The sequence below is a fragment of the Chroicocephalus ridibundus genome, chromosome 3 (assembly GCF_963924245.1).
Source record: "Chroicocephalus ridibundus chromosome 3, bChrRid1.1, whole genome shotgun sequence".
In the NCBI taxonomy this organism is placed as follows: domain Eukaryota; kingdom Metazoa; phylum Chordata; class Aves; order Charadriiformes; family Laridae; genus Chroicocephalus; species Chroicocephalus ridibundus.
Window position 1 is genome coordinate 57572311 of NC_086286.1, and position 22587 is coordinate 57594897.

The following is a 22587-nucleotide window of genomic DNA, read 5'->3' on the forward strand; positions in this document are numbered from 1 at the left end:
CTTGAGAGCATGCCAATGGTACAACGTTTGCTCAACCTTCTAGAATTAGCCCTTGGTATAAAAAAGACCCTGATCCTGCTGCAGTAAAGTCAACACAACCTGTGGATTTTAATGTGAGGTTTAACGGATTTTAACCTAAATAAATAGAATTGCTCAAGACTGATAAAAGTTCTGTGATATAGATCTGTGCCAGAAGTTCAGTCGAGAGTAGTATTTTCCTAAGTATTTTCCTTTGGTTTCTTGTCTAAATAACAATAGGAAAAATATAATTCTGCTGAAAAGGTAGTTATGAATATTAATTGGAACAGTACGGGACTATCAGATGTTTTGCATTCCAGCATTGCAAAGTAGAGCTTGAGAGGAGGGAGAGGAGAGTTGTCCTTGCTTCTGTACTCTACAGTCATCTTGATCCTATAAAACTGTTTCTGTTCTAACAGGGTGGGCTTGACAGTAAGTGAGGAAAAAGAAAGCAAATACAGTCAGCTTTTTTAGGGTTTTGTTACAGGTGATAGAGCTGACTATTCAGCTGAATAGTTTTAGGCTGAAAATAGTAACTTTCCATCTAATTGCAATCTCAGGCTACAACTTCACAAGCGACTGCTCAAGCAAAAGACTTCTGTAAAGCCTTGGGAACCCAGATAGTGTCTTGTAAATGGAAATTTACAAAAACTAGCATATTTTTTAAAAAACCTCTTGCAGCAAGCAGCGTTTCAAGGCAACAGATAAATCATCAGGAAGTTGGGATATAAAGGCGTGCTGGGGACATAGTGGATTCTCCTGACTGGCATAGTGAAACTTTTAAGATGGGATAGCTAATAAAATGCTGATTTTTGTCATCTGTGCAGCAGTGTGTGGACAAACGAGGTGCTCATGAATGGGAAGCATTTGGACCATGGGGCTTGTCTTTCCCTCCCTCCTTGTGAACTTCTAGGTGGGGGTGGGAGAGTGCCTGAGGAGAATTCAGAGTGATGTGCCTGCAGTCTTTTCCAGGTGCAAAACTTACTCGGATTCCATTTTGACAGAGCTAGTGGAGAAATAGAGGGATGCCTGGTGCCAAATAGCTAATTTCACTTCCCTGATCTCTGAGCATCTGTGGAATTTCCCTGGGCTCCATCCAGCTTCTGCCTGACTAGAGGAGTCCTGTTGGATTTGTCGCCTTTTCATGCAGACTTCCACTCAAGGACTTCGTTTCCCTTTTCATGCTATAAAATCAGCAGAAGCAGATATGCAGACCACGTGTGGTCAGGCAAAATCCCCCAGTTGGGCAATGAGCCTGTGTCAGCCCTGTTTACTAGCAAGCACATGGCCATGAGCCGTCCTGGGCCCTCCTGGCTGCCGTGGCCAGCAGTGCAAGCTCCCTTAGTTGTGTGATGGCAGACTAGGCTCCTCTCTACTCTGGATCTTGCAAACTTTCTGGGAGGGCTAATCCAACACCACTTCGTGGCAGTCAGTGGTAACTCCCTGTTTAGTATTAAAAGTCTGCATTTCCAGAAAATTATGTCTGGTTTTCTTTTTTTGTATTAAATCTTAAGAACATTTTGTCACCCTTTCTGTAAAGAAAGGGCATAGGAAGTACAATTTCACAGAGATAAGAGACTTACATGTAGGCTGAGGAATGCGTGAACAAAAAGACCTCCAGTACTGAGAAATAAATCCATGTCCTCTTTTTTTTTGGAGCATGTATACTACTGTGGTTGCTTACTCAGCTATGATGGCCTTTCGGTTACAGTACTCACTTTGCAATAGCTTCACTAGGGGTAGGACTGGCTGAGAATAAAATAGCCACAAGTCGATTCCCCCATGGTTTCACACGCAGATCAACCAGCAAAATGTAGTTCTCAATACTGACAACTATAATTTCTTCCTCCATTCTAATTGGAGTTTTCCCACTGACTTCAGCTAGACTTGTTAATAGTACATGCCTTTTAGGCAGCTGGCCTGTAATCTTAAATTAGATACCACCAGTGGGACTTGCCTCATCTAACTTGAGGCAGCTGAAACCTGTCGGGCGAGTTCTTCTGTAAGAGTTCCTCTCTCTCTCCATTGACTGCAAAGGGAGCCTGGGTGACCGAGTCCTGGAGTGGACGGTTATATCCTAGATGCTGGAAGGAAGGCGATTTGAACTCCGTCCTGTTGACAAATTTCTGTGCGAGAAACTGGCCTCGCTGTAATGTATTGGAATCCTCTTGGTATTTTTAGCTCTGAGATGCTCTTTTAATCCCAGATTTTCCGTGTACCTTCTTCCTGAAGGTAAACTTTGGGAAATTGCACGTGAACTTATTTAACAAATTGTATGATGACCTGGTGAAAAATAACACATTCTTCTTTCTGTTCTGTTTTGAATCCCTTCTGTCTGGAAATTTTACCTTCCTCTATACTCTCCAGTGATAAGGATGGAATTACCTGTTTTACTGGTGTATTTCAGAATTTATCCTGCAAGTGGGTCCTTCTGGAAAGGTTATTGTTTCCCATTTGAATGGTTTTAAGGTAGTCCTAGGTTCTGTTACCCTGTTTCTTCGTCCCCTTTTCTCGCTTCAGATTTCATCTTTCTAGTGTTTGGATGTTTCATTAATGCGGTGTTTGTTCTGTTTTAGGAAAAACCTGATACCAGCCCCACATCTCTGCAGCTGCGATCCCAGATTGAGGTAAGGTGTTTGATTTTGATCATTCACATTTGTTTCTTTCTTCCTTAATTTGATATTCTGCATAAATTGGGCAAAAGCTGCTCTCGTGGCTGCTCTCACTGCTATGTGTCATCTCTTGCAGGAGTCACTTGGTCTCAGCAGCACCGCGTCAACACCTGACGCTGAAAGAAAGTAAGTGAAGGCACAGGAGGTGAGAAAGGAGGGAGGGTAAATTTGGTATGTTTTTTCTTTTAAATTAATTTTAGATTGTATTGGTGTGTCAAGATTTCAGATCCAGCCGCTATTAGTGAAACCCATTTTGGAACCTGCTCCTTCCTTCGTTTCTTTTTGGCCTTTTATTATTTTGTTTTTTACATCAGGGGAGGGTTATCTTTTCTCACCTCTGTGAGCACTTGGGGTGAGCATACACCAAGATGACTGGTAGTCATTTTTGAGGAACTTCACTGATTTCACACTTTCTGCAAATTAAACCTGCTTAAAAAATAACTTTTCGTGACTAGACCTAAATGCAGCCAAAAAGAGATAGGCAAGGGGAAGGGAGAGTTATAAATTAAAATCACTTTCCTTTTCCTGCGCGCTCCTGTGTTTGTAACTATGCTTTTGAAGAAGATGCCAAGGGAATGAAGTATTTAAAACCAAGTTAAAAGGAGCTTTAATTTTAGCAGTCCTTAATAAAAACCTCTCTGTGAGGACTGAGAGGGTTTCTGTTTACTGTCACCTCCTGCTGCAATGTGTGTGCTTGTTTTCTGCGCCTCCTTCCTTTGATCCCAAGATCTTGGATCCCTACTGCTAAGGGTAACGTGCAGCAGCGCATGAAGACAACTGACACTGTATTCTCACTTGCCTGCCCTTTGTGGGATAGTGCCAGCTGAGCTGGTTCAGAGGGAGTACGTGGAATCCAGTTGTGATGTGACGTACTTCTGTTTTACAGTCCCGCATTTGAATATCTTCTAGTGATTCAACACTGGACAGTAATAGGAAGGTTGTAAGAAGTTGCTGCCCTTTCTCTTGCTAGTTCAGTAGGAGTGTCAGTCCTGGAGGGAGCTGTGGTGGATGCGGGGTACGGGTAGGAACAGCTGCTTAGGGGCTTCTGTGGGATTGTCTGGAGGCTAGTTAATGCTAAAGATCTTGGAAAGTGGTGAATGATCTTTTGGAAGTGCCTTGTCTCTTAATCACTTGGAGAGAAAGCAAGGATGGTTTGCTTGAGGTAGATGCTAATTTTCAAAACAGCTTAAGACAGATAAGGTGAATTTTACCTTGGGTACCATCACTGCGCCCATTTTACATTTAACAGAGAAAGCCTAGAAGGCTTAGAGTTTAAAAGTGGTGCTTCAGATACTGAAAGATGGAAAGGTTTTCTTCAAAGATATCTTCCTGTCTAACATTATGATGAAACCAGAAGTACCAAGTGGATGGGAACATTATGAGAACTATAATCTGGTAAGCCTCCAAGGTTATCCTATAATCATAATACTTTTCTCTCAGTCTCAAAGCACTTTCCCCATGGGTAAATATCATCATCCCACCTCAGGTAATAATGAGATAAAGATCTCGCAGGAGGACAGCACACAACTGGGAATAAACTCCTCTTACAAGTTCTAGCCAGCTTCCTAAATTCTGTCTCTGTGTAGGTGTTGCACCACAAAGAACTGAGTGAGAAGACAGTATCTACAAAAACATCTTCTGAGTGACTCTATTCTAAGAGAGCCCATTTACCTCACTGAAAGGAAATTAACCTCATTATCTTAGTTCAGATGGAAGGGGCCTGTAGTTTTGGGGGACTCTTCAAGAATGGAAGTGTCCTGCTGGGATTTGTCTGTCAATTGAAGGGTGTACATGATTAACCTGGCACAGGGCAGGTTGTGTCAAATATTTGCCCAGTAAGAAACAAGGCAACGTGATGCACGCTAATTGGGCAAGGTATTGAAAGTAATAAATGATATCTACTCAATACCATACAAATTATTCAAAACTGAAGTTATACAGGCCTGTGCCTATTAATGACAGCCTGCCACATCAATGCTGGAGGGCTGAATTGTCACAGGAATGCCTCTTCCAGGGAGGCAGAGTTTATAAAATCGATCTGCAGGAAAACGACCACTTCCAGTCCATCCATACACCTGTACTTGCTACTAACATGTTGAATTTGATCATTGTCTGGGGATGATGGCATGTTGGCCCTAGAGGGTTTTTTTGCATTCAGTGTTTAGTTTATGGCTTTCATCTGAGTTTGCTGTGTGGGCATGCTAGGAGACAGGAAAGATTGTCCCTTTGGGGATGCTCCTTTTGTGGCCCTCTCATGCTGCATGAAAGATCTGGGGTGTAAACCTTTTACAGAACTTCTTTTGTTGTGAGAAGTTTGCCAAACCTGAAGCTCGATGCAGATGTCCATTGGTTTCTCATATTCACAAAGAGATTGGGGGAGCAAAAGGAAAGATTTTTCCCATAATAGACATCCAGATTTTCAGGAGCTGAGAAATCATAGAATGTGTTGGGTTGGAAGGGACCCTTAAAGGTCATCTAGTCCAACCCCCCTGCAGTGAGCAGGGACATCTTCAACTAGATCAGATTGCTGTTGTTGTGAGTACTCTTCTAAAGCCCAAGTAAATTCTTGCCCAAGAAAAGTTATATTTCTACATATTGAAAATACAAACGTTTTCCCAGGGTGAGGTGAGTTGTTTCTGTGTTCTGAGCAGGTTGCTTCAGAAAGTAAAAGCAAGTCCCAAGGGAAAACCCGTGCTGGGATAGGGACTAGAGAGCAAGCGGCCAGCTGGAACGTGGTCCATTTTGGTAGCTCCCTCGCCCAGTGCTGCTGCCTGCACACCCTGCAACTTGATGCTACCAAGGTCTAAAGTTTTAAAATAACACACCTGGATGGCTGTTTAATTTGCCAGAGTTGAGAGATTCCAGACAGAAAGAGGCTTTGAGGGAGTCTGGAAGAAGCTATGTTTGTTTTAACCTGGTTTGGTTTCCCTTTTCTGTGGTGCCCAACTGAAGAGAGAGCCTGACAGGCTCCACTGTACACCGCACTGAAAACAGATTAGCCTTGGTGCTCCGTGGTAGGAAAAAATCCTGTTTGTGTGGGCAAGCAGTGTATGTTCAGTCTTGCCTTCAGTCTTACTAACCCCGCTGCCCAGTCTGTTCAAAGCCGGCGTGAAATTAGTCGGTGCCCTCCGTGCTGCAAGTTGTTCAACAAGTATCTGCCTAGTGGGTGACGTGCTGTAACAGAAGAGCAGCCATAGTGCCTAGAGGGGGGCAATAGGGTTAAACGAGCCTGGAGGCAGAGCTGCTTGTCACTTTGAGTCACTGTCCCTCCAAAAGGCATTTGGGGCAATACTACCGTCTTCTGTTGCTGACAACACTGTTCCTGTTAATTAGATGAAGCTACAAAAAGGACTGCAGGTATGAACCTGCTCTGTGCATTATAAATGCCCTACCAAAGATGGTTTTCATTCGATTGATTCTGACAAAGAGAGAAGAATCTTTGCTGTAGCAAAGGCCTCTGAGATTTATGTGAATAACAGCAAGGGTACTGAAATGGCCTGAAAAGCTATCTGTAAACAACAGAAAACAAAGTCGTGTTTGTTCAAGCTTGGCCTCACAATTGCACTGATGTTTTGGCCATACTGGAGTTCCTTCTGTAAATTAAAGCAGTTGGTCAGGCTTCCGAGTCATATAATACGCAGGCAATTAACTCAAAGCATGGAATGAGATGCTTGTAGCTTTTTTCTCTTAATAATAAATTTAATTTCCCTCTGCCCTTTCCAAGATCCCCATCTTTTTATCTGCAGTCTTGCTGTCAGTTGTGGTGCTAGTGTAACTTTGCAGATTCTCAGTGGGCCTTCAGCAAAGTGGCAACGGCATCTTTAACAGTGATATTATTCATTTTGAACAAAAATCTCCCCAGAACTGCAGGTGCTCCTGTATAGACACACGGACTTCTGCTTTTGCTAGAAGAATTAACGATGTAACAAATATGCAGTAAATGTGTTCTTAGCAGTTACTGTTGCTTCTTTGTCCCCATACCACGCTGATCTGGGGATGTATTGTATATACAATCCCTATTATTTCCAAGTGATGGCAACACCCCAAGGATGTTTACTCAGGCAGGGGACTGAGCGGGGTTTTCTCATAATTGTAAATAGAGCATTTAAAACAATGTAATCCAACTTGTAGCCTGTTCCCGTTTTTGAGCATTCAGATCTACATGACAGACTGATGAGCTCTGCATGTTTGCCAGGAAATCCAGGTTAAACCCAGTCCCCTGAACTCAGGCTTCTGCATCCTGACTCTCATCCTGTTTTTAGAAGAACTGGGGATGTTGCAGAGGGGAAGTTGTGTGTTTTGCCTCTTGGGAAATAGATCTGTTTGCTGTCACTGTTTGGTCCAGTGGCCTCCGGGCAAGTCTCAAATGTGGTGTATCAGAGAAATGCCAGGAAAGAGAACGAAGTGGGTGAGAGACCCAAGAGCACTGCATACAGATAGGATGAGGTACAGTCACTTTGCAGCTGCTAGAGAAAGGAAGGACAAAACACAACGCGTGAGGTAACAGTTGTGGCTGTGTCTGGTGTTTTGTGGGCATTCCCACCACCTTCGCGTGGCAGTGGGTGTTACGAATTGTCACATCCTACATGAATCACCTGCTCTTTCTTGAACTGCACCACTCAAGCACACTCCTGACCAAGTAATGGTCATACTTCATATTAAGCGCCATGATTCATCCTGCTGTACTCCTCAGCCTGCGGCACAGTACAGTTTAAAAGTTCTTAACCCCGTGATCCTCAGGACCTAAGTCCCAGACCTGCCAGAGCAGGGAGCTGAGCAGAAACAGAGTTGTTGAGCGGAGGGTGCTGGAGAAAAGCACACGCGTGTGGGGTGCAGGTGGCACAGGGCAGCATTTCTCGGGGGCTTTGCATTCCGCCAGCGTGGGGAGATGCTCTACCCCCGGCAGCTGTGTCCTCAGCTCCCTGCCTCAGCTGCTCCCGAGAGTGAATGTCTCTGTCATCCTCTGTGTGTGTGTGTACATACATCTTGCGCTGAGCCCCTCGTACATTGAGTTCATACAGTTTGGCCAGATCTCTGATGGATTGTTGAGAATTCCAGAGGAGTTGTAGGCTGCTCAGGCGCTGGGGCTTCCTCTGAGGTTGTTAGCAGGCAACCAGTGAGGCCACAACATGAGTGGCTGCGCTCTGCATGCTGGTGTCTCTGCAGGAGAAACTGTTGACTGAATCTATTTTTAGGGATTTTCTGTAACGGATGTGCCATAGTAAAGCCAGTCACCATCCTGTGTGGGTATACACTGGAACTCCAAGTTAGCCTAAGACTGGGAGCATGGCTGCAGTTCAGTGTTCCCATCTTCCACAATGATTTGCAGTGAAAGTGGCAGTCTCTTTAAAAACAGCTTTGGGTTTGCAAAAGGGTGCATGCCAGCCTCAGTTCTGCCCCTGTATACTATCTACTGGCCTTTGCCAGTAGTTTTTAACACTAGATTTCCTAATCCTCTTCCCCTGCAGCATTTGAACTGCAGGTCAAGCTTTGAATGCAGAAGGTTATTAAATCATACCGCCAGGTCATGGATGGGGGGGCTTAAATTCCATCACGTTTGATTCTGGCAGCTTCTCAAGGTGCCCAAATTAACTTTGGCAGGTATTTGTAAGCTCATCTGCAAAGAAACAGGAGCGTGGGTCTGACAGAGGATGTGAGGCAGAGAGAGGGCAGAAACTGAGAAGAACAAAGCAGAAAATCCCCCCAACCGAGGATGCCAAAGGCTGCACTTAATTACTAACAGAATAAATTGTTCCTTTTGCGTTGTTTAAAAATGGAAAGGAATATTGTAAGAAAATGAAGTGTAAGAGCTTGATGTACTTGAGATGTCTGCATTTAAGATACTTTTTTTTTTTTTTCTTTTATACCCTGTGCTTGCAGGGATCGAAAAGAATCAGTGAATGTGTATGGCCCTGTTTTCACTTGTTTGAGACCTGATTTAGTCAAAGCCAAATTATTCATGCTGCCTTTAAACAGCCTCCTCAAGAGAAGTAGGGCAGGAAACTCCCACAATAACCCTCACAATGGGAGTGAGAGGCCAGCCAAACGCTGCCTGGGACACGTGAGGGGGGAAACCAGTGCGCCTTTGAGCAGCTGGAAGAAGACTCCAAGCCTGGTAATTTTGCACAAGGAAGCATGAAGGGCGCCTTTCATGAGACAGCCCAACTTGTCACAGCTAGTCGACATGGCACGGAGTGAGCAATGCACGCAAACCGGGGTGCATTGCATGCCGTACGTTGGACCCTGGTTTTTGCTGTCGAAGAGCTTTTAGCTGACGATTATCTGGCTCCCTGTCAGTTATTAAATAGGTGACATAACCTCATCTGCCCAGTGCCAGTCACCGGACCAAGCCTGCGGCACCGACATGGTGTCTTGTGTGCTGGTGGTGGCAGAAAATACACATACGCACGCACAGCCCACAAGCAACTCAGTGTTTGTTTCCACTGAGAAAGTTTTGACCTGCTTAAAGAGCCATTGCTATGGAAACCTAATGAGAAGATAATTGAATGAAACGTCTTTGCTTTCCATCCCTTTCTCACACTGGTGCCAGCAAGGTCAGAACCTTGCGGGCCTGCTTTCTCTTCAGGTTCATGCAAATTTGATAAAAATACCAAAGGCCCATTTTCTTCCTTGTGCCAGCTCCGGTTAGATAAATTATCTTGTATTCAGTCAGGAGCAGTTACAAGTCTGTCAGTTTTTCATACTAATTATGTGACTGGGCCATTTCTAATGTACGCGGATAACCAAATGGCTTTGCAGCAGAGCCAGCGTGCGCTTTTGCATTGGTTATTCACCGCTATGAATGTGCATAATATTTGTAGATTGAAAATCCCATCCAAAGCATTTTCCTCAATGGGCTATAAATAGTCATTGGGAGGGAAATGAGAGGGCCACTATCAGTTTATTGGAGATCATAACAGTAGTGGTTTCATTATCAGATGGTGCTATGCACCTGTGGATTTTATGGTCCATAAATGAGATGCGGCCATGTGTTAATACACATCTGCATTTAAAATACTTGGTGTTGAAACAAAAACCCATCAGAAATCCTGTCGTCCTCGGTTCCCATGTTTGTTCTGTTCCGAGAACGATGAGCTTTCAAAAATCAACAGGCGCATTCATGAAAGCAGCACATGGTGTCATTTGTTTCCGTTCCCAGTTCTGCGGTGTACCAGCACATTCACATCTCAGGGCACGTATGACTATGTCTCTTGTAAAATTAACCGCTCTCTATGCGAGATAAGCCCCGCTGTTTTTCTGTCTGAGATCAGAATCAGCCCAGAGTTAACAGGGAAAGCTGTAGCCTAGTAGCTCAATACGGCCTAGTTAAAATCCATCTTAATAATCAGATACAGTCTCAGTCGTCTTGTGACACAAATGTGTGCATTGGTTCTTCCTTGTGCTCCAAGTTTTGGAGTCCACCTCCAGGTTTCGGAGGTTAATTTATAAAAGGGAGGATTGCTTAGGTATAGCAAGCTCACCCCCACTGCAGCAGTTCTATGGAAAGAGAAATTCAAAGACGGTTTTGGATGCCTGGCTTTGCCATTGCTCATACAGAACCCACGGGCTGCAAGAGAAGAACCAGAAGTGCCCTCCAGAGGCAGTCCTCGTGTCCAGATCTTTGTTGTCAGAGACGTCTGGTCTGGACTCTTATGTTCCAAGGACCCTCTTAAAAGCAGTTAGTTTTTAAAGCTGCCCTCCCTTTCTCTACTTACTGTTGGAAGTTTGTCCAAATAGTTAGAAAATGTTAACTCCTCTTTTCTAATTTCTTTACAGCTTATGTCTACTTGTTGCTGTGCCTGATTTATTAATAGGCACTAAATTAATCTTCTTGCAGCTTTCAGTTTTGACAGACTGAACAGGCAAAACTTTTCTAGCTTTCTCTCGTAAGATAAGCTGGCTGGTTCCCTGACTATTCTAACAGCTTTTCTCTTTACCGCTTCTGGTTTGAATTCATCTTTCGTGAGCATGAGTAATGATGGTTGTACAGCTATTCCCATATATATTCATTCTTTGTACTGCTGTTGGAATTTCCCATCCTTATGCCTTTTAGGATTAATGTGTTGGTTTTTTCTCAGTCATCCTTTTTCAGCTGATATCCCCAGGTACTCTTGTCATTTCCAGACCTCCAGCGTTTGAAAGACTGACTTTTGTGTCAGTCCTGTTTGTGTAGTTGCACGTTTTAGTGTTGAATGTAAAGTCATTTCTGTTAAGCTAGTCTTTCTAATCAGCTAGTTCCTGGTCCAGGTCCTGCACTCTGGCTGTTGCTACTAAATTTTGTGTCACTGATCACTGAGCAGTCTGATGTAGTTTACTAAACTCCGCTGAAACCCCTCATCTCTCTAAGGCAGTAATATTTGATTACTTCCAAAAGTAGCTCATTTTTAAATTATCTATTGTACTGCTTTATTTTTCCTCATTTGTTTATTTCAGCAGTTTAGCTCCAAGAGGCCCGAAGTATCAGCCTAGAGATAGTTTTGAATTTGTAAGATTAATGGATTGAAGCTTTGACCCCTTCTGCATCTCTCTGCCAGAGATTATGGGTTGATAAGAAAGTACTCCTTCCCTCTGGCCATAAATCTTTTTTTTCTTTCTTCTTGTCTGAACATATACCCATACATTTCTTCTGCTATATGATGTGACAGAGTACATTTCATGTGAAAGCTTGCTAATGAAGTTGTACATCAGACCACAACAAAAATGAAGGCCTCCATGGTGGAGTAATGGCATTTGGCTCCCTTTCAGACACGCAGTGCTGAAACTTCTGCCAAGTGTCACTGCATCATTAACTTTCAGTACAAGTTATCAGTCTATGAATGGAAGAACACAAATCACTTTCAGTGCACGTTCACAGAGGAGCTGCAGATTTAACAGAGTAGGGGAGTGTAATTGGCAAATCAAACATACAGCGACTCTAAGGTATTCTGGAATTTTTCACCAGACATCTAGGAAGTAAAACGCTTGATTGATTCCACTGACGATTTTTAAGCGTCAGAGTTGTCTGGTGGAACTAAAGAGCAAGTGCCTTATCAGGCTCTGTGTGGTAGGTTTTGTTGGCATTTCCATCTCTTCAGAGCAGCTGTTAGCATTTTCAAGGTCAGCCCAGGCGTGGAAGATTTCCTCTTTTGGGAATGCATGAAATGATAATTGGAATTTGCATCCTCTGATGAAACTCAGCATAGTTCTTAAATCAGTTATAAAAGAGAAGGTGGTCTGCTTGCTGTGGATCCTACTCTTCTCCTCACCCCTTCTAGCTCAGGCGCATCAGAAGTTTGCTCCTACTGCTCTTCCCCTTCTTTTGGAGGCTGGCATGCGTTGAGTTGGTGGCCTCAGGCTAATTCCCAGTGAACAGATGTCCAGATCACAAACATTGCCGCTACACCTGCTACTTACTTACATCGTTGTTGGCAACTGCGCGAGTGGAGAAAAGGATTAAAATGGATTTGGAGGCTGAAGAGCACAAGAGACTGCCTCTCTACTTCGAGGCTGATTTCACTAGTGAGGCAAAGTTCTGATCATTAACAGAGTTCGTTTTCTAAGGATGGTGATTTGTTACATTTCATGGATACTAAATTCATTTAAGATAAATAGAATAACTGCTTGATGGGTAAGATCTGTGCTCGGGTGCAAAACATGTAGTGGATTAATTCTATCAGTTCCAAAGAACTTGGCTTTCTTTTCTCCGTATACAAGTCCACATACTTTTTATCTGATTTACCTTTATTTAGAAAAATACTTGCTGACAGCTTTAGTTTTAAGTGTCTGCATGAAATACTGGCCCTGTTCAAAGTCTTTAAATTTTGACCCTGGCCTTTCTGGAGTTTTTACCCAGAAAGTATGGGGTTTGTTTTTTTTCTCCTGCATCTGTTACTCGGGCTTCTTAAAAACTAAGCATCTGATGGCATATCACCTATATCATTAACTTTTGTCCAACAAGGGTAAACTGTATCAACAAGGAAAATACTAAATGTCTCTCTCTGCCTGGTGCACTACAAATCTGAAATTTGATTGCTTCAATTGGTTTGCAGTTTGTGCTGGATTAAATTTCTAATCAGTCTGAGGTTGAAGGAGGTTATATGTCAGAGCTTCGCTGTGCCAAACCCTCCTTGTCGAGATGAATTCCTAAACCAAAGTGAAACTTCATACTGTCTCATTTCCCCTTTAATGATGTCTTTGCAAATTGATGAGCATGTTTTTCATGCTTACGAAACGTTGGCCAGTAATTGCTTGCATCTTCTAAACTCTGAACTGGCTTGAACTAAAATTTTCCTTCAAGTGGTTTACCGAATTGATAAGAAACTCTTCATTGCCCTCTTGTGGGGGTCTAAGAAAAGGCAAGGAGCTTGTGCAAACCCTGTGGACAGCAACTAGAGTATGGCATGTGTGTGTTATTGTATGGCCTCATTCAAAGAACGATTTGGCTTGAGGTCTTCTTGGTATGCTGGGGTGCGCATGTTTCTGTTCTGCGTGGCTGCAGTACAGCCACCGCACAATAGGGCATTGTCATGTCGCAGGGCCGAGCTCTCAGCAAAGAGACTGCAGTAATGCTTTGCACTTGGGAGCCTCCAGCAAAGCCACTGAAGCTGGCAAAAGTCATTTCACTGGCTTGGTGCAGCTTGGTTAAATAGTGATTCCCATAGGAAGGCTTCAAAGAATTGCACAAGATTTGGTAATTTCTATTAGCTCCATTTATACAGACAGAAACAAAGGCAATGAAGGCGGAGGTGACGTCTCATCACAGATCCCACAATGAACCATTGGCACTGAGTTGGAATCCGTCATGGAAAACTGGTTCGGCATGAAGACTGAGAATAAAAGATTTACTTACTATTTTACTGGGTTGTTTGTAAAGTTCATGTTCTGTTAAAATAAGTCTCTCCAGCTAGCTTTTGAGGAAGGGAGTATACAGTGGTGGAAAAGCACATAGAAGGGACTCAGGAGAAAGAACCTATAGTCTCCTGTCATCTATGGTTGCACTTCATAGGGTCTGGACAAGCATTTTTCACCACATCTTTTAAAAAATCTCTATTCTCTTCCACAGAGTGGCTTCTGAAAGTTTAATGAATGCTTGTTTATAAAGCATTTTCAGATAAAAAACAAATAGGCCAAAACCTGTTATACAGCTCAACAAATACAGCATCCCAGTGCTACAGTTTCTAAGGCAGCCAAAATACTGTTTTACAAATGGAAAGGGGGAAAGTACATGAAAAAGTGTTTTTCTGAGGGATCCCTGGACTCCTTTGCCTTAGCCATAGGTTTCTGTCAGTGGGTATTTTTCTATGCTGGTTGCAAAAGGCATGTTTAAGAGGGGAACTCAGTTACTGCGGTCGGACCTCGGACCAGTGGGTATAGTTTTCGTTTCCAACTTGCTGTGCTGGGAAGAAAAGGGAAGAGAAAACAGCTCATGATATATAGTTTGGAAACTATAATTTACTGTAATCAGACAGCTCCCATGAAATGTGAGAAGCCTCCATCAGTAAGTCCACTTCTCCTTTTTTTGTCCTAGGCTCTCCATTCATAAATCAAGTTCGGAAGAAGGCTCTGTAGGTCAGTATATTTCATTTTATTTAATGCTCCTATGGAATTCTTAAATAGGTTTTAAGTTTTGCCTGTGCTGGGATGTGAAGAGCTGAGTAAACACAATGCTGGCAGAAGTCAGCAGCGTTTGGGGGGGGAGGCGGGGGATGGGAAGGCAACTCTTTGCAGCTTTAAGAGTTAGATGCTGGGTGTCTCTGTGATCGCTGAGACTGCCTGACCAGCACTGTCATGTGATAAATATGCATCTTTTGACTTGTTATATTGAATTTCAAATGTCTGCATGTTAGATCACTGTTAGCCTATCCATTTGTACTCTGGAAATTGCCACCACCAGTGAATAACTGGGGTTTCATGTCACACCAGAGTCTCTTCCTTTGTTTCTGAAATATTTTGCATTCTTAAACATGTGTTTGTTTTCCATTGTCTCTCAAATTTTCTTTCTTTTTTTTTTTAAACTTACTATATTTAGTTCATGTTGCTATCGTAACTTATTAGTTGAGCTGATACAATTCTGTACAGATTTTATTTTGGTCATGGGAGAGGAAGAGAAAATCCGGGAGGTTTTTTTTGTTTCTTTCTTTTTATTTTTTTCCTAGGGACATTTCCACACAGTCTGAACTTAAGCAGTGTTTCAGAGAGTCAGTAAACCCTTCTAGGGCAAGATCCAAAATACTATAGTCACATGCTGAAACTAAGTGCCACAGTATAAACTGTGTTCCTTTGAATTTTTCAAAAGCAGGAGGGTGAAGTAGCTCTCTATCAGTAGCATTTCTGCCAGATCAGGCACAGTATGTTCCCTTGCAGATGGCGTAAACTTTATAGCGTGTGCCCTGGTTAATTCAACAGAGCACATTTACGTACCTTGCCTTAAGCCAGATCCCATTTCATTTTTAGAACAAATGATTTACTTCTGGGTCATCAAGCCATATGCAGATTTGATGTTAATGGCCATGGAGACCTAGCCTTGTACAGTCTAGGCATACAGATAGCAATAGTCAGGTGTAGCTGATGGTCCCATAAAATTTCTCATGCCAAGTAGCAGAATGTGCTTGTGCTTTTGTGCATATGTGTGTGTGCGTTAATACATATGTAAAGTATTTCTTTTCTGTTTAGATGTGTACACGCATATTAAAAAATTACTTATCTGAGTTGTGGCATAGGCTGTATAATTGTGGTTCAGTTAAAGAGAATAAACCAACAAAATGCTTCAAAAACACTTCCAGACCTGACATTAACAACTCAACAGATATCAAAATGAATGTAAAATATTTTCTGTTTATAATTCAAAATATGTAAGTTACTGGCTTATCTCAATCCTCTATAGCATTGACAAATACAAAAGAATGTGCCTTTCCCTGAAAAGCTACATCAGCATAGCTGTACTACAGAATAAATCAGGAAAAACAGAAAACTTGAGATTTTTTTAATTCTGGTTTTTGACTTAGAAAATACAACTTAATGTTTGAAAGCTTCTCTAGCATTTACTAACTAATGTTTCTTTCTGAAATTCTTTTTCCCTTTCCCCTCATCCTCCCTCCCGACTTTCCTTTTAGGGAAAGCAGACTGGAAAAAGAAAAATAAGTTTTTTTGGCAGAATTTCCGAAAGAACCAGAAAGGACTAATGAGGCAGACTTCAAAAGGTAAATATTTTCTAAGGACACACAACCTATTCATATAAAATAGAAGGAGCCAGCATCACAAAGGAGTAAAATTCATTTGCCGCTGTGTGGCAGTTGGGGATCTGGAAGCGTCGCGGGTTTGGTTCATCGTGACAGAGCTCAGAAAGACGAGTCATATTCTGTGAGACTGCAAACATGAGGCTGGGATGCCTTCGGTCCTGACTGTCAGTGATGGCACACACGCAAAGTGATATGGTTAATATATATTTATAAGTCATATCTGGAAATGAACGAGATGTGGTGTTTCTTTTCTGATCCTGACTTGCTGAGAGAGATGCTGATCTGTTTTAATTGGAAAGACGTTTCTCCTTTCTTTGGTTACTTTGACCTGTTTGCTTTAGGCTTGAATCCAACCTCTCATTGCAGGAGAAGACACTACAAGAAGGAGTAGTAAAAGAGCATCTGGTGACTAGTACAAATGTAGGATCAATTCCACTTAAACTGTCAGGTGTCTTTCTCTAGTTCTCCAAAGGACACAGCTGTGCATTGCTTAAATTATTTCTCTTCACACAGAAAATTTCTGTTTCCCCATGTGTATTGGTTAGATCCTTGTGTTGCAAACAGATGCTTCTCCACGTCGCTATGTCTGTGTTCAGATGGATTGTGAAAGATGACAGGAGCCCGCTTATGAGGTTGAAAAGGGGCACATTTATGCTCTCAGTTAAGTGTGGGTCCTTGCTGGCTCTCAAGGCAAGTTATAATTTGTCCACGCTGACATGCCAAGCACATACCAAAAGGAGACGTCCTGGAGTTGAGAGCCCCAGTACATCCAGCACCATGTGCCAGCTCAGTGGCTGATTAGATAGCCTGGATAGGTTGAGGGACATGGCTGGTCTGCGGCAAAGAGCTGCAAGGGCCCAGCACGCCGTTTCTGGAAGGGCTTCCCTTCCACTCTGGCAGCTGACTACAGTATTCCTCAGAGCTGAGTGCAGGACTTTTCTGTTATTAGCACTTTCTCTTTTGATTCTCATATTTCAGGGTCAGTAGCTGTGTGATGACAGTCATTTTTTATTTCTCCTTGCTGTGCTCACTTGCTTTCAGTGTCAGAGCAGACTTAGTTTTCTAGCCCTAATTTACTTACTTTTCTCGCTCAGTTACTTCCAAATCATTCAATCCTTTTAAATTATACTACGGGACTGCTCTGGGGAGGGTCTGTTTCTGGCCAGCCAGATCCACGTGGCGACCAGATTTCAGAGCACTGGGTAGAATCCAGTTTCAATGTACCCCGCTCTGTGCATGACCTCTTACACATGCTTGATATCTCTGTGCTTTTTCCTGCAGGAGAGGATGTAGGGTATGTGGCCAGTGAGATCACGATGAGTGATGAAGAGCGGATCCAGCTGATGATGATGGTCAAAGAGAAGATGATCACCATTGAGGAAGCACTTGCTAGGGTATGATACGTCCATACCTAAATATCCTTGAGAAACATGTTTTAGGATGTAGGATATGCCAATTTGCAGTTTTCATTTGCTCACAAAACGTATGAGAAGGAGGAGAAAGCTTGCCTGTTTGTCTCATTGCACTAGGTAGCATAAATTATATGGCATTTTCTTTGTTTGTGGGAAAAAGTGAGATTTAGCTTAACCAAAAATAGGTGTCCAGTGCATGGTAAATTAATCAAGTCCTAAAAGCATTTTCTTCTCTCCATTGGCAATAGAGAGAAAAGCTCAAGTGTAGACATTTGCATTGCAGCCATCTAAAGTAAGGGAGAGGAATCTCACCTGCGCTAGCCCTTATCTATCATGTATGTTCATAGGTTTAAGTGCTAAAAGGAACGCTGCAAGTTTTGCTGAGCTTGCCTTATTTATTTCAGAATGCATATATTTCTTATTATTTTCCTGCTGCTAATGGCTGAAGGGCAGTTTGATTGAAGGCTACCATTTTCAGCAAGGAAAACTTTGAAAAATACTAATGTTTAAGCTAAATTTTTTCTGCTTGTTTCTTAGCCAAAAAGGTGGTGTTTTGTTTAAGTAGCCTTCAAAAGAACATGTTCAATTTTTGGCATTTCACATTAAGATCAACACAGATGTATCTTTTTCGATAAGTACAGTGGCTGTCAGAAGTGTTTCTTTACAAAATCTACATGTTAATAAACGACCAGAATAATAACTCCGAGGTATTGTATTTGGGCAGCAATAGGGCTAAGATTTTAATTGCTCAGCAGCCAAAATGTTAGTGTTAAGGTTTCCACAACACTTATGATTTTGTAACCTTGTGCAAAATACTGTGGTGGAACACAGGGTATTCTGTATGGGCTCCATTAGAGGTGCAGAAAACATGATTTAGATCATGAATTGGCACTCAGATTTCTATACTGACGTATTACATCCTGAAATAGATTGTCCTAGGATGTAAAGTTATGTCTGTAGAAAATATTGCTTTGCTGGGAATCATATCATGAAAAGAAAATGCAAAATTTTAAAATTACTAGGTGGTAATATTGGGAACTCTTTTACTTCTCTGCTGTTAATTTTGTGGGGGAGGGTTGTACCTTATCTGTGTGGTTCATAGATGTATCTGTACTGTTTCCCTCTAGTGGTCTGAGCTACTAGCAGCAACTTTTTTCTTTTTTTTTTTTTTTTTTAATATCATCAGTTCTTGATGATCCTCTCAACAGTTTGACTTTAGTAGCATTGGTTTTCTGTCTTAAGACATTTATTGGAAAAAGGGAAAGATGGTCTTTTGTTTTAAAATTATAAAAGAGGGTTCCTAGTCTTCACTACGGATCACGTTCGTTATGAAGGAAATTGGCAGGCTATTGTGATTTAGTCTGTCTGCTGTAAACTGTGCCTTTGAGATGGGGATGTGTAATTTATATTTTACCAATGACAGTTTACAAAAATTCAGTATTTACAGATCACTTCCTTTTAAGAAAAAAAAAAAAACCCTCATCATTAAAACTTCTGATTCTAAAGCAAATTAATTTATTTTGAACAAGTGAGACATTCAGTGCAAAAGTTCTGATTTTCCCAGTTCCACAATGTTACGGGGGAAGAAAAATTGAAAGGATGTTACCTCTTGTATTTTAATGAAGACTGATAGTTTGTTCTCACTGGAAAACATTCTTTTTGTCTTTTCAAATTTCAGCTGAAGGAGTATGAAGCCCAGCACAGGCAATTGAGCACTGTAGACGCAACAGAATGGCCTGATGGTTCTTACTCAACATTTGATGGGTCTTCCAATTGTAATGTAAGTACCTGTCATTCTGATTTAGCTCCCCAGTGTCATTTAATATTTAAATTCTTTTACTGCAGTACAGAAATATCCCGATTTACCTGGTGATTTCCTTAATAGCAAATGTATCATTTGACCTTATGATGCTACATTCTGTCTGCAGAAAATCTTTAACATGGATTTTTAAATCTTCTAGGTCTATTGTCGCAGACTTGAGTGGTCTTATTATCTCTATTTTTCCTTTTTTTTAATATGGCCCTTTGTCACTGAGCTTTTGAAGCACAAGTGATCCCAGGCAAAAATGCCTGTGTTCCAAAATGCATGGAGAAGGTTTTTTAGGTTGTTAAGAGAGAACTGTTTCACGTCGCTGATTCACAGTAACTGAGAAGTAGAGTTTCTCAGGCCTTCCTAGCCCTTGTTGATACATTCTTGATGAGGGTCTGGCTAAGTTCTAGCTGCCTGCTGCTTTCAAACAGTTCTGTCTCTGCATTTGCTAATTCTCAGCCCAGAGAGTCTGCAGCTTTTGCCAGACCCATAAGCAGTAAGGCAGCTTTCCTCCCTCATTTTTACTTCTGAGCTGTGTAGCTTCTGTTGTTTTTATGGGCACCAGACAGTCTTTGTGTCATGCCATACTGAATTAATTAATTTTTCCTTCCAAATATCTTCATTTTCACTGAGTAGTTTATTCCACTCCGTTTCTCTAATTATAAGTTCACAGATAAATCTTAGAGAAGAACACATTTGGCTGTCAAATCCAAGCTCTTTGTAACCCATATAATTGAATCATAGGCTTTTGAGGCCATTGATTGATTTATTTATTTTATTGTCAATGGAATTTCCTGCTAACTGCAGCAGACAGTTAGCTTCTCCTCCCTAAATGAGAAGAGGAATGCTATGTCATTTTATGAGATGTTTAAAATATTTTGTGGTGAAGAAAGATTTTCTTGTTTATATTTAAAAAAAAAATATGCCCATCTTTAGTTAGATGGGAGCAGAAGGGGACTGATGTTGCCTTATACTGTGTTCCGATATATTAGAAATGTGTAAAGAATAGAGAAGGAAGGATCCTGACTCTTCTGCACTGATTGTTTAGCTGACTGAAAGATGTCTCGATCTTTTCCTCTTTAGTATTTAGAGCCTGAACTTTACCCTCTTGACGCCTTTGGCTGAGGTACCTATAGCATAAAAGCCTCAAAACTCTCATTTACTGTGGTCAAATCTCAGGAGAATACTGAGTTTCTCTCTTAAATCTCCTGATAGTGGTTTATACCTGTGTATACCTCTGAGGACTGAACGTATTTGCTCCCTAATGGAATGACTTGTCACCTTTTCTCTAAAATTACTTTCCTAAGCCATCTTTACACTTTGACTCAAGAGCTCTGTTGCCTCTCTCTTCTGTTCTGGTAGGATTTGAACCATCTTCCTTCTAACTTTGATGGGGGATTCTCTAGTCTGTTGTTGCGGGTGCCTCTCAAGATTTTTGCCCTTGCTTCTAATTTTTATCCTGGTTACATTTAACAGAAGCTGTGAAACTGCATGCCTTCAAGGGAAAATCAGATAATCTGCAGAAATGAAACTTCATGTTAGAACAAAAGTCAGCTTGGCTTCCTTTTTTGTGGACAAGAAAGAAACTGGGGTTAGCTAGGGTGAAAAAACTTTGGGCTATAATTAACGTGCAAGAGGGAAAACCAAACAGTGCAAAGGATCAGATATGTCTAGAGATAGGGCGTATGTTCACCCAGACTGTGTTGCCAACGGAGATCTCTATTAATCTAAAATGACCAGATTTTGAGAGGTGCGAAGATGATTCTGTTTCAAGCCCTTTCTTTGCCAAGTGGTTTGACCTTCAGTGCTATTTCTGTGATTTGTACTCTGGGAATTTGGAATCTCAACACAAAACTACCCCACTCGTTTTACAGAGGCCATGAAGCAAAGATGTTTTTCCATATATTAAAAACATTTTGTTAGGTAGCCCGCTACCTTCTAACCTCATAAAGTAACTGAAAATATGAGTCACTGAAATTGAAGTTTCTGGTTTGAATTAAAACTCCTTGGGCAACGGCTCTTCCGGTTCTGTTGGCATTTTTTTCTGATTTCTTTTTTTTTCCGTCTTATGGCCAAATTGTCACTAGGCAGTTTTTAATGGAACATTGTGATCATACTTGATCATTTTGTAAACATTTTGTACACACAAATGATAAAAGTGAATTGCAGGATAATTGCAGATTGAGGGAATTTAGGAAAAGGATTATTTTTAATTTACTTGCTATGCATTTCTTTGGTAACATTAGGGATTTAAGAGGTATCAAGACACTAGTATAATGCCTTTTTTATTTTCTTCTTGTTTAATCTACCCGGGCAGAGAGACATAGAATCATAGAAAGTGTTGGGTTGGAAGGGACACTTAAAGGTCATCTAGTCCAACCCCCCTGCAGCAAGCAGGGACATCTTTAACTACTTAATGACCTGCTGGTAGTTAGGAGGATTTGGGAGGATGGGTCACCAGGTTTTTGTGGAGAATCTTGGACTAGCTTTGCCCAATGACTACATTTCAGGAAGGAAAAAAAAAAAAAGATATAATCTGAGCAATCAGAGAATCTGAAAATGAAGGCAGAATGTCTGGAGTGTTCTAAGGGTTTAAGTACTCCATTACTTTCAAGTCAGCGCTGCCCACAGCGTAAGGACAGCCCCCTACAAAATAACATCTAAAGGGCAAATACCATTAGTTGTTGTTGTCCTTTTTAGGGAAAAAAAAAACACTTTTTTTTTTTTAAAAAAACCTTGTATAACTATCATGTGTTTGTGACTAACATCACTGGTCTTGATCCTTAACTCATTTTAAAGATTGATTTAAGGATTTTTTTTCCCAGCTCCTCCTCTTTTAAATTACTTTACCAGGACATGGAAACTTGGGTTTTGTACCCTTACAAAACTAAACCCTAAAGATGAACCACAAAGGATTGAAGGGTTGTCATCTCAGCATCCAAAGGGAGGCAGCCTGATGTCATTGCTGTGCTGTCAATTGTATATCCTGTTTGTTTGCTCTTAAGAAACAAACAAACAAACAAATAAAGGCTTTGCCAAGTCAGTAGGTGACTTGGTTCTCTGCCACTTGAGCAATTTGTAGCTTTCAGTCTCACTACTATGGTCCCCTTGTTTCACAACAAAGTATGCGTGTTATTTATTTGCTAATGTGGGAATCCAGTTGAAACTGTTTTTCTTTTTAGACAGATGTATCAAAAGTCTAGAACGCCTCATCATTTTTTTTACAAATTTATTTCTGAATACTTATGTTTCATCTCTGTTGGAATGTAGGCTGCTCACAGTAACACTAGACAAGCTTTCACTGCCTTGTGCCAAGCGTTGGGATGTAAAGCAGGTGCAGATTACAAATGGATCCCTTTCTGGATTTTAGATAAGGGCCTATTTGTCCTCAGGAGTCAGAAAGTCCAGGGAAAAAGAGAACTTAAAAATTGTATCACATTCTTTCTTTACACTGAGGT

The 22587-nt window shown here is 41.4% G+C and overlaps 1 protein-coding gene across 4 annotated transcripts in view; it reads left to right on the forward strand.

Annotated features, from left to right (window-relative positions):
• Positions 1-22587, forward strand: part of SASH1 (SAM and SH3 domain containing 1) — a 567620-nt gene that overhangs the window by 500757 nt on the left and 44276 nt on the right. For all 4 annotated transcript variants that reach the window (XM_063329265.1, XM_063329267.1, XM_063329266.1 and 1 more), the window contains 6 exons: positions 2595-2645; positions 2767-2816; positions 14197-14237; positions 15782-15868; positions 17189-17301; positions 18998-19099. In XM_063329265.1, coding sequence (XP_063185335.1) covers positions 2595-2645; positions 2767-2816; positions 14197-14237; positions 15782-15868; positions 17189-17301; positions 18998-19099 — 444 coding nt within the window. The remainder of the gene's footprint in view (positions 1-2594; positions 2646-2766; positions 2817-14196; positions 14238-15781; positions 15869-17188; positions 17302-18997; positions 19100-22587) is intronic.